This window comes from Monodelphis domestica, chromosome 4 (genome assembly GCF_027887165.1).
Source record: "Monodelphis domestica isolate mMonDom1 chromosome 4, mMonDom1.pri, whole genome shotgun sequence".
Taxonomy (NCBI): domain Eukaryota; kingdom Metazoa; phylum Chordata; class Mammalia; order Didelphimorphia; family Didelphidae; genus Monodelphis; species Monodelphis domestica.
The window spans coordinates 185,870,936-185,882,762 of NC_077230.1; the positions used below are offsets into that span (position 1 = coordinate 185,870,936).

At 46.5% G+C, this 11,827-nt stretch overlaps 1 protein-coding gene across 2 annotated transcripts; it reads left to right on the top strand.

The window, feature by feature from the left end:
• Nucleotides 1-4,630: 4,630 nt before the first annotated feature.
• On the top strand, nt 4,631-10,191 carry SP9 (Sp9 transcription factor). 2 transcript variants are annotated; one of them, XM_007494396.2, is made up of 2 exons: nt 4,631-5,034; nt 7,746-10,191. In XM_007494396.2, the coding sequence occupies exons 1-2, from the start codon at nt 4,978-4,980 to the stop codon at nt 9,180-9,182; spliced, it is 1,494 nt and encodes a 497-aa protein (XP_007494458.1). In that variant the 5' UTR covers nt 4,631-4,977; the 3' UTR covers nt 9,183-10,191. The 2 variants fall into 2 exon arrangements, with proteins under 2 accessions (XP_007494458.1, XP_056649994.1); XM_056794016.1 differs by lacking the exon at nt 4,631-5,034 and adding an exon at nt 6,356-6,553.
• Nucleotides 10,192-11,827: the final 1,636 nt, after the last annotated feature.

Below are 11,827 nucleotides of genomic sequence, written 5' to 3' on the forward strand. Positions count from 1 at the left end.
TCCCTGATGCTCTCACTCTCCCTGCTCGGTCTCTCTAAATACCTCTCCAGAGGGCAAGGGTACTATTGGAGAGGAAAGAAACAGGGGGAAAGGCAAGAGGCTTGGGATCTTCCACATCTACCATACAAGCGAAGACAGCCTGTCTTGGCGTGTTAAGTTTTCTAAATAAATCGCTTTTGTTGTTCAAAACCAAGATGGATAGTCTCCAGGCCAGGTTGGGCTCCGGAGTAGCAGCAGTGGGTGTAAAGGGTTTGGAGGTCTTTTCCCCTCCGCCTCCTCCCACCCCTCCCCGACCTTACCCCCCTTCCTTTTTTCCTTCTTCTTGGCCGTATAAATCATTCACATTGTTTAAGGTACATTGATCAATCTAATGGCTTGTAATAGGCTCCTAATTGCCACTAGCAAAGTACTGCAAGCTTGCATTTGAACGTGAAATGGTTCATGATCTGAGCAAAAATTCACCTTAAGCTCGAGATCCAATAATTATAAGGAGCACAATGAGAGGCGCCCCTTCTCCTTTCCCTTCCCAGTCCTCGCACCCGTTCGGGAAAGGGTGGGGGGGGGGAGGAGAGAAGAGGGAGGTGACTAGTGAGGTAGCTTGCACTGGGGAGATTCACATTATTTTTTTCCTCTCTTTTCCAAATCAGTAATTCATTAATGAGCAAAACCTGTACCAGGATTTATTGGTCATTGTGGACCGAAAAGCACTTGGCCATGTCAATCACCTCTCGTTAACATTCACTCCCGTCTATATCCTCACCAAGTTCGAATTTCCTTAGTCACAAATCCTCACACCTACGATTAGATCTCGCCAAGTGTCTTGTTTATTTAAAAAAGAAAAGAAAAGAAAAAAGCCTCTGGAGCTGTGCGCATGGGGAGGAAAATCAAGGGTTAGGAGAAAGAAAGAAGCCTTTTCCTCAGGTACGGAATGGGTGCCAACAGACTTCCTCTCACGAAGAACTTCTTATAGCTTCAGTGTCTCTTCCAAGGACCTAGAGGAGGGAGGAAGGGGAAAGGAGAGAAGTTATGAAAGCCTCCATGTATGATGCCTTCGGGATGTTAGCTTACACGTGAAGAAAGCGGAAAACTAACAAGCAGGGGCTCTCGCTTGGAAATGCTCGCTAATTGCTAAAGTCATCAGAGCTTTCTTTCACAATCTCGCACGATTTCTATGAAAAGGAAGCTTCAGTCTCTCTAAAGATAGTTCCAGTGGAGTTTAATTATGCAACTCCCTACTTGAAAGTATATCCATTTTAGCAAAAAGGACCTGAAGATGAATTCTCCCATTGATTTGAATCTCAGAGCTGCTTAGGTCTAAACCTGTCATGGCTCTTTTATACCTACCTGAAGGTGTTGGTGGGGAAAGTGATGTGAGAGAGTAAAATTCTAAGCAAAACGTTCCCCATAGTTTCCTCCTAATGCAGTAAACAAATCTATGATGCTTGTTGAATAATCTTCCAATAATTGCAGTAATTAAAATCATCATACAGTCTACAGTCACCTTCCTTCCTTTGACACACCAGAGTCTTTCCTTTAATTGTTCATGTGTTTTTGGCTCACATCAACAGAACAAGGAAGGCTTAAAATATATGGATGGTCCAAATACATTTCGAGGTGGAAAATTAGCTATGTAGGCAAACGTTTGGAGAGCACTTAATAGACGAGGGCTTTTCAATTCCTCCAGCAGCCTCCTCCTCCTCCTCACAGAAGTAGGGAAATCTGCATCTCTCTGTTAACTCTAAATAGCAGTGGCACCTTCAAGACCGAGGAAAGATTAAAACCCATTTGTCAGTTGATCCTTCCTGTTCCTTTCATTGGCAGAGGTGGGGGCAGCAAGAGGGCGTTATGTAACAAATATGAAATGAAAGCCCCTTGGAAATTGTGGGAGAGTTCCATAATTTTTTCAATTAATTTCCTTGATTCATTTGATCGCAGTGCTAACTCCCCTCCTCCCTTTTATTAGTACTAGTATTATTAACTATAAAAGAGTCTCTTCTAATCAAAAGTGTGACTACATCTTTGCCCGCAAATGAAAAACTCTATGGGGGGAGTGGGGGTGGGAGGGAGGGAGGAGTTGGGGAAGAGGAGAATTCACTGGACTCAACAGGCACCAAGGTCTGTATTTTTAACATCATCTCCTTGCTCCCCTTTTCATAACCAATCTTTGATAAGTATAGCAGGAAAGCCTTTTCTTAACTAAAGTTATTTTTTTATCTCCCCAACTCCCACATCTTGTTGACCCGAAAATCATTGCTGGAGCCTAAGAAATGTAAATGAAAAGCAAAACTGGGAGAAGGGCTCCGAAAGGGAGCCATTGTAGCTTAAAAAAAAAAAACATGGCAGGGTGCGATGAATTGTCAGAAAGGTGTTTTTTGCAGGTCTCCCCCGCACACCCATTCCTTGTGGCAGAAGATCTGACTGCAGCTGAACTGGAAAAGGTCTGTACCTACCTCCTCCCTCCTCCCTTTCTTGATCCTCTTATCCTCCCCCTTTACCCCATCCCCTCCCTATTCTGTCCCATTCCATCTCATCCCATCGCATCCCTTGTAACATCCGTGGGTAAATTCTGCGCCTTTCTGAGATTTCTAGGAAATTGTGCTGCCACCTTACATTTAACCAGCTATTATATCGATTTATTCAGAACCTATTTGGCGCTTCTCTCCCAGAACCCTGCTTCCTTGAACGCGAAGGCGAATCATTTCATCCGTGGCTCATGAACCCCGGATCCTTCCAATCAGCTCTAATGAAGGAATTGTTCCTCAGTCTTGCCTTCTAAACACAGCAAGTTTAGCACTGGCTCACATCAAAGCTCAATGGAGAGGCAAGATGGGGGAAACAATATTTGTTCAAAGGAAGTGAACTGCTCCCTTTAATTACCCTATTCTTCTTTATTAGGATTCTTGAGTTGTTGGGTGTTTCTTTTTAACAAATTAAAAAAAGTGTATTTCTCGATAGCGTATTTACAATGTAAATATATTCCTGGGAGAAAACGTCACGGATCAATTGTAAAGGACCCGGATACATAATTTTAAAAAATCAGTTTCAGTGTATATGAGGTTCTCACCCCACTTTCGCTTCTTAGTCAGATTTGTTTATGCAGAATCGACATTTAATAGTGCTAATTGCACTCCAGTTAAATTGCCCTGATTGCAGAAAGGGAAGCAATTTTCGTGCTCTCTGTCTGGGTTTGGAAGAAATTGTTTTATATTCACCTCTTTATAAAGAAGTGGAGATAAGGCACCGAGCCTTTGCACAAATTGCACTTATGGGCTGACTGGCAGCATTCAGGCGCTATAATAGAGCATTATTTGGCCGTTTTGAATAATGTAAAGCGTTTGCTGAAAGCTATTCTCCTGAAAATTGCTTTAACTTTTAAAAGGGTGATGATTCACTCCAAACCAGGCCTTTGTTACATTGTCATTATTTCCCCAAATGTTTTAACAGTCAGCTCAACACTTTAGCATAACACATTGATCTTTGTTTAAAAACTGGATTTTTAGAGTATGAAAAAATCTGTCAGAGGAAAGGGGGAAAAAAAAGCTGGACCTCCCCCTAAAGATTTCCTAGCAAGCCCCCCCATCTACCACCCCCCACCCCCCCGTTTAAGTGGCACCGGTGTACGAAACATGGAGAGCTGTCTTCTTTCGGTTAGGAGATTTCACTAACTTTTATTGTGATTAGGACGTGGGTATCTCTAGAAATAACTATGTGCCCGTATAGATAGATGCTGACAGCTGGAAATACGTTTGAAAACATGAAACGGGAAAGGGGGGGAGGGGGAGGAGAAGAGGGGAGGAAAGGAACGAGCGAGCCAAGAGCATGAGGTGCTGGCGTGAACTGTTTTAAATGGTTGACTTTAAAATGTCACCGGCGCTAAGTGGCTTTTCGGATCGTCTTATTTATTACTTTGTCAGGTTTCCTTAAGGAGAGAGGAGGGGGGGAGTGGGTGGATGGGGGGGGGGACCTTCGCCATTTCTCCTCCCTGGGCTGCTCCGGGGTGGGTCTGAAACGCCTCGCTGCCACTTAACAATCACCTCTATTAGTAAATCAACGCCGAGCCTCTAAATAAACAGGAGTACCAGTCCTCCCCCTATGGGAAGGAGTCACCTGTTGGGGAATGACTCCCCGGTGCCCCTGCCGGGCACTCTGGCTTGTCCGGGCTGCTGGGCTCCCTCCACCCCCACCCCCAGGGGAGCTCTTCAAACGCCTCTACCCGATTATCACTACAGCTCCCCTGGGTAAGCAGGCTACTGTTAGAGCTGGGCTCAGGGCTCGCTCTCTTCTCTTCTCCTCCTCTCCTCCTCCACCACCTATTTGGGAGGGCCTTCTGAAACAAAATATAATTTTCCTTTATCTTTTCTCATCCTACAAAACAAAAACATTCCTTACCAAAGTAATTTATTGAAGATTAAGAGACCTACAGGGATATTCTTGCCCACTAGGCTATACTGACTGCAGATTGGATCAGTCTCAAGGCAAAGCATAATATTATGATGGTCGCACTTTTAACTAAAGGGATTTCAGCAACGGCAAAAGAACACTGGGGGCATGAAGACTCTCTCCCTCCCTCCTTCCCTCCCTCTTTCTCTCTCTCTCTTCTCTCTGTCTCTCTCCTCCCCCCTCCCCCATCTATTTTTTGTACATCAGGTTTGTTTGGATACTTGAAGATGATTTAGACTGGAGAATTGGGGGAGAATCAATTTTAAACTACTACTCTGACTGAATATATGCACATATTCATATATCTGGTTCAAAAATCGTGGGCAGCTGCTGCCCTGGAGAACTGAAAGAAGGGAGCGACACCAAAAGGAAGAAGCATAATGATATCAGCATTTGTAAATGTCCCCAAAGAAGCAACTACATCCAGTCCCAATAGCCAAACTACATATCTATCTACTCACCCACTATTGGGGTGACAGTAATGAGGAGTCATGAGAAGCTTTTGAAAAAAATATAAATAACAGAAACTAGTTTGCAATGCACCTAGGACCCGCGCCTTGGACTTATATCTATTTCAGCAAACGCAGAGAGCAGGTAACGTGTCTGTGGTTCACTGGGGAGTGCAGAGTGTACACAGAGCAGACAGGCCATAGCCAAGGGTGGGGGAAGAAGAGGCTAACAACGGCGCCCTCCCGCTGCTGCGGCGTAAGGAGGGAGCAAGCAGTCTCTACGCCATCAGTTGGTAGCCTGGAAATGGTGGGATGTAGAGTTGTGGCAAGAAAACCAGACTCCAGACTTCACTCAAACACGTAAATCCTAAGCGGTGGAACAAAAAAGCAAACATCAACAAAAACTTTCCTCCAGACACTGACCAGATAGGAAAGAATAGGAGAGAGGAGGGGGAGAAGAAAACAATTCTTACATAGATTTTGGAAGACATTACAACAAATAAAATAAATTGAGAAGAAACATGTTTAGAGATACTTTCCCTATGTCCTCTCCCATCTCCCCAACACGAAATCTGGAAAATAATCAGTACCTCCTACTGTTTGATTAGATTTGATAACTGTCTGGAATATAAAGAGCTGAAAGAAACTTTTAAAAAAGCTGAGTGCAGCTTTTTTTTTTTTTTAAGGGTGGTGTTTTTAGTGCAACTTAGGTCCTGGAACCAAGGACTGAGATAAAGTAGCAATTAGGGAGGCATTTTAAGCTTTCGGGTAAATAATTCTCAGGGTGTCCCTTAGTTTGATATATAGGATATTTTTATTGGATGACTGGAGACGACTGAGGACTCTGTCCTTTCTGTTCTGCTTTCGCTACCTTAGTATATACCTCTCTCCAGGATAACAGCATATAGAATTAGAAATGGGAGTAATAAGTGACTTGAGAAATGGATACACAAATAGCAATCTAGACTGCATATAGAGTCGAGGAAGGAGGGACAAAGAGAGGGAGAGGGAGGGAGAAGGAAACAGAGATGTAAAATGATAAAATTATGATATAGAATGACAAGAGTTAGGAAATGCAAATTGAACAACTGACATTTTCCCATTTTCCTTTTCCCCTCTGTCGGGGTTGGTGCCTCCTTTCACCCCACCCCACCCCATTTTCCCACAAGTGATGAGTGAAGTGTCGCATCTAACTTTGCATTTCCCGAGTTTTGTTGGTTTGTGTCACAATTTTAACGTTATTTAAACCTAGGTGATTGTTGTGTGTGTTTTAAAATTTTTTAATTGCAGTATAATTTCTTCAGTCCAAAGCATTGCGTTTCCCTCCCCCCCAACCCCTCCCCCTTTTCTGCCTTTGACTGGCACGCGCCCGGAGCCCTGGTTCTGGCACCTCGGAGTGTCTGATTGGCTACGGGGCAGCTCCTGTCTGCTCTCTCTGCGCCCTCATTGGGTGAGAGTCCTAGCCAGCGGTACTTCAAAGCAGGCGCTCCCCACACTTAGGCTGAGTTTTGCCCACAGGAGCCAGGAGTATACTAGCGGTGTAAAGCGGGGAGCGAAGGAGGGAACTGAGGAAACTCTCCTCCTCTCCGCCGCGACTGGCAGAGCCCCCCATTCGGCCCCAGCACTCAGCCAAGGGACGTGCTATGGCTACGTCTATTCTTGGGGTAAGTCAGAGTCGCAGATATGTATTTGCACATTTTAAGTGGCTTCATTTTTTTGTTATGGCTTCTCGGGGACGGTTTTCACTTGAGAAACTGTTGCTGCTGTAATGCAGTTTCTGGTTCTTTAAAGACTCTTGCTGCATTTTCAGGGCAAATTCCGTTCAAGTTTGGGGAGCTCTGGAAACGCCTTTGCAATAAAACAATTTGTATGCAAGCTCCCTTTGATTTGGTTTTAAAGGAAAAGGGGGGGGTTCGTTCTTTCTCGTCTTATTCTCCCCTCCCCCTTGTTCCCCTCCCCCCTTTTGGAAAATGTTGCAATTACGCTACTGTGGGGTTTCCAGAAAGCAGCTTTATTTGTATTGAAGTCTGTTTAGTCGCGTAAACAAACGTTTACGTTTGTGCTTTTATCACGGTTTGCCCAGCTCTGTGACTTTGGAATCCGTCGCCTTGTGTCGTTTTACTTCGGATTATTGTTGCATTCAGAATCGGGTTGGTTTTTGTTGTTGTGTTTTCTTTCTTTCTTCTTTTTTTTGTAAGTGGGAAATATAAACATTTAAAATTTAAATAGAGAAGATCAAAATCATAGGAAGATTTGGGAGGCAATGGCTAATACAGTGATTAGCATTCTATTTGGTCTCCGTGCCGCAGTTTATCCTGCCGCTCCCCACTTCTCCGATTTATTGTCATATTTACCTTCTCCCTCTACCCCCAAAAGGCCATTTAGGTGGCTTCTTATAAAAAGGGGTCTGGTTCTGCACACTAGAGGCTAAAAAGTGAAGCATATTCGCGCTCCGATTCTGGGTAGGAGTTGCTGCTGTGAGTGTCGCTGGATAAATGGATGCATCTTTTATTTGTTAACCTCCCCAAAGATGAGCAACTTTTTGGATCCCAGAGAGTATTCCTTTTGATTCCTTCTGCCCTAGTGTGGTGCGCTGGCTGCCCTCTGTGTGCGCAAAGGGGGTGTGAGGAAGCCAAGTGAAGTGTTATGGGAGGGAGTTGGGAGGAGGTTTGAAATGGGGGGGGGGGCACGGCCCCCTCTCCTTTACTGTCTAGTACGGGGGTGATGAGGCTGCTCACGGGTGCACTTTTGTGTCTTTCCCCCACCTCCTCCCGCCCTCTCCCTCCCCCACCCTCTCCTCCTCCCCTTCTCCTCCCTCTATCCCACTCTATACTCCCCCTACCCCACCCCATCTAGGAAGAGCCAAGATTTGGAACGACCCCCTTGGCCATGCTGGCCGCGACCTGCAACAAGATCGGCAACACCAGCCCCCTGACGACGCTGCCGGAGTCCAGCGCCTTCGCCAAGGGGGGTTTCCACCCTTGGAAGCGCTCCACCTCCAGCTGTAACCTAGGCTCCAGTCTCTCGGGCTTCGCGGTGGCCACCAGCAGCCGAGGCTCCAGCGGACTGGCTGGCGGCTCGGGCGCCGCCAACAGCGCTTTCTGCTTGGCTTCCACTTCGCCCACGTCGTCCGCCTTCAGCAGCGACTACGGAGGCCTCTTCTCCAACACGGCGGCTGCGGCAGCGGCGGCTGCCGGAGTGTCCCCCCAGGAAGCGGGCGGCCAGTCGGCCTTTATTTCCAAGGTGCACACGTCGGCGGCCGACAGCTTGTACCCGCGAGTGGGCATGGCGCATCCCTACGAGTCCTGGTACAAGTCCGGCTTCCACTCCACGCTGGCGGCTGGAGAAGTGACCAACGGGGCGGCCTCCTCGTGGTGGGACGTGCACACCAACCCGGGCTCGTGGCTGGAGGTGCAGAACCCGGCGGGGGGGCTCCAGAGCTCGCTGCACTCGGGCGCCCCCCAGGCCTCGCTGCATTCTCAGTTGGGTACTTACAACCCCGATTTCAGTTCGCTCACGCACTCGGCCTTCAGTTCCACGGGCCTCGGCTCCTCGGCTGCCGCCGCTTCGCACCTGCTCTCCACCAGCCAGCACCTGCTGACCCAGGAGGGCTTCAAGCCGGTGCTACCTTCCTATACGGACTCCAGCGCCGCCGTGGCGGCCGCCGCCAGCGCCATGATCACAGGCGCCGCGGCCGCCGCCGCCGGGGGGAGCTCGGCGCGCTCTGCCCGCCGCTACTCGGGCCGGGCCACCTGCGATTGCCCCAACTGCCAGGAGGCGGAGCGGCTGGGGCCCGCCGGAGCGAGCCTGCGGCGGAAGGGTTTGCACAGCTGCCATATCCCCGGCTGTGGCAAGGTGTACGGCAAGACTTCGCACCTGAAGGCGCACCTGCGCTGGCACACGGGCGAGCGGCCCTTCGTCTGCAACTGGCTCTTCTGCGGCAAGAGGTTCACGCGCTCGGACGAGCTGCAGCGGCACCTGCGGACTCACACGGGCGAGAAGCGCTTCGCCTGCCCCGTGTGCAACAAGCGGTTCATGCGCAGCGACCACCTGAGCAAACATATTAAAACGCACAACGGGGGCGGCGGGGGCAAAAAAGGCAGCGACAGTGACACGGACGCGAGCAACCTGGAGACGCCCCGCTCCGAGTCCCCGGACCTCATTCTTCACGACTCCGGGGTGAGCGCGGCTCGGGCGGCGGCAGCTGCAGCAGCAGCGGCGGCAGCGGCGGCGGCAGCGGCTGCCGCTTCAGCGGGAGGCAAGGAATCCACTTCGGGACCAAACGACTCTTAGAGGTGGTGAGAGTGAGGAGAGTGAGCGAGCGAGCAAGAGAGACAGAGACACACAGCGAGCGAGAGCGAGAGCGAACGGGAGCGAGAGATGCGAAGAGCACGAGCAAGCGCGATAGAGGCTCACTCCCGTCTCCCCCAGTCCTCCTCTGCTCCCCGCTTTGGGGAAGGAGAAGGAGTCGCTGGTGAGCTCCAGCGCCAGAGTTTGGAGCGGGAGGTGTGACCCGCCCCGCTCCAGGCGAATCTCTCCCCTTCCAGACTGCAGCGTAGACTTGAATACCACGCTTGGTCCAGGGACAACTACTAACAACCCCCGACAAATCCAAAACATTTTTTTTAACCCACAGAGACACACAGAAAAACACATACACACACGCGCACACACACCGCGATACAAACTTCTTGAATGAAGAGCAATACACACTCTCCCTCCTCTATTTGAGCCCAACCCCCTTCAACCCACCTCTTCCCCATCTTAAAAAACAAAAACAAACAAAAAACCCACCACCCAGCAGACTGTCAGAACAGTTGAAAACAAATGGGACCTATAAAAACAGACCCTTTGTGTGGATTATATTATATATAAAATACTCCAAGTCCTGCTTGATGATATCTATTACAATGAGACTTTTTAAAAAGGAAGCATCAAAAAAGAGGCTTAAGGTGAGAAATTAAACTGGAAGTCTAAAGACAATTTCTCTGTATTTCATAACATCTGTATAAATAGGGTTCAAAAGATTGTGTTCTCTTTTATTTTCTTGTAAATGTTTATTCGAATAGGGTTTTTTTTTTTGTGAATTCCTGAAATTCAGGGAGGTTTTTTTTTTTTTAATTTTCTGATGCACTTTGTGGAAGTCAGTATATATGTAAAGATATTTAAAATGTTGAGTTATTTCACTCACAAATACGTAAGTTAAGGTCATCTAAAGAAATTAAATGCGTTTATCTGTATGAAGAAAATCTTGGCATCATAATATTTTCCTTTTGCTATTATTAAAGGACTCTGAACAATACACTTCCTTTTCCCGGTTTCTCCTCCCTCCCCCCAACAACCCTTACATGGGTAGATTTTTTCCCGGGTTGGGGAGAAAATCCCATCAATGACTATTGTAGTCCATATAAGGCATATCTGGTTCATAAACAAAGCCCATAATATATAGAAATGAATGCCTGAAAAGGCAAAATAGTCTATATTTCAACAGTTAAATTAACTTTGTTTCTCGAAGATGTGTTAGCTGTGCTTTTTTAAATTCTTGGAGGTTTGATAAAAGAGAAGGCAGTTTGCATTTTTATAAAACATGAAAATTTATCTGGTTGGAGGGAAGGAACATTCCTAGATCTTAGTAAAATGGTTGTTGTTGGGTTTTTTTTTTTTAAGCGAGTGAAAACAAATTACAAAAATGTCTTTAGTCTTCTAAGGCTGCGTTGGTTGCGAAGTGATCTCAGGGGGATAAATCGCTAGTCATACTCCGGAAAAGACATTTCATGCCTAAATGAAAATCTTGTTAAATGTTATTAATTTTGACTTAGAGCACACAGCAGCCCCCTGTGCCTTGTATTCCCTTATTAGGGATTCATGTCTTATCAAATATCTAATTAATCTCCTAGACATCATTTGTTCTGGCCAACTTTATCTCAGCTGGTCCACGGGGAAAACTCGGGATATTCTCTGTGACAAAGCTCCCTTGAAGATCTTTTTAATTGTCTAAATTAACTGCACCAAATTTGCATGTCAAACGGTAAAGGGCAACCTGAGATAAAGTGTAAACGTTTTAAAAGCCCCAAACTAAGCACTTGATTTGATAACTAGGCTTTTTAATGTTATGGAAGACAACTGCTCCTTCCCTTTTCAAAGACAGTTGATCTATGCAAATAGTGAATTGGAAATGCTTATGTCCCCATGCAGTCAAATGGCCCTCGCAGGTTATTTGAATATCAGTGGCTCTGCTATTGAAAAGGTTCAAGGATGCTCTCTGACTTCTTTGTGATTACTCAGCGCAGCGTCTTATTCTGAAGAAAAAAAACTCAGAAATAATTAAAGGCTGGGATAAGGCCTGGGAACACATTTGGGACAGGAATCTCATTTAGACAGTCTCTTTCAAAATAAGGCACAGTTAAATTGACCAGAAGGCAATTATTGAAATGAAAATTATTTTCACTCCCTTTGTCTTCTGACCACCAACTTAACAGCCACAGTTTAAAAGGGAGAAGGGAGAGAAGCAAAAGAAAATGGTTAAATGAGATAATTTCGCAATTCAAAAAATGTTAATTTAGAAAATAAAGTCCGTGTTCAAAGAATAAAAATATTTCTAAGCGCCCTTTACACAATAGCAAACGCAAACTAAGTCAGCCCCCCACGGAAATTCTGTTTTATTACTGCCGGTCATATAAACTCGAATGAGGATTTTGAATCTAAAAAAAAATCTCCCATAACCCGTCGTCAATTTTTAACAAAACTTCCCGCTCAAAACACGCTCTGGAAAGGACAGCTAAGTATCAGACTCTTAAGGATGATACGTACTAGTAATCGCCAGGCACCGGGACAGAAAGGGATCCATGCCCCAGCAGCATTTTTTCAGGGGTATTCTGCGCAGCTTTAGTGTCATTTAGCAACGTGATACAATTTGTGCCCCCTTCGGTTCCCCCCTC

What these genes read in the sequence shown, in the direction of transcription:
- SP9 (XM_007494396.2), top strand. Translation starts at nt 4,978, where the DNA reads ATGCACCTAGGACCCGCGCCTTGGACTTATATCTATTTCAGCAAACGC. An exon ending in TCAGCAAACGCAGAGAGCAG is followed by an intron (nt 5,035 to 7,745) that starts GTAACGTGTCTG and finishes CACCCCATCTAG; the next exon opens with GAAGAGCCAAGATTTGGAAC.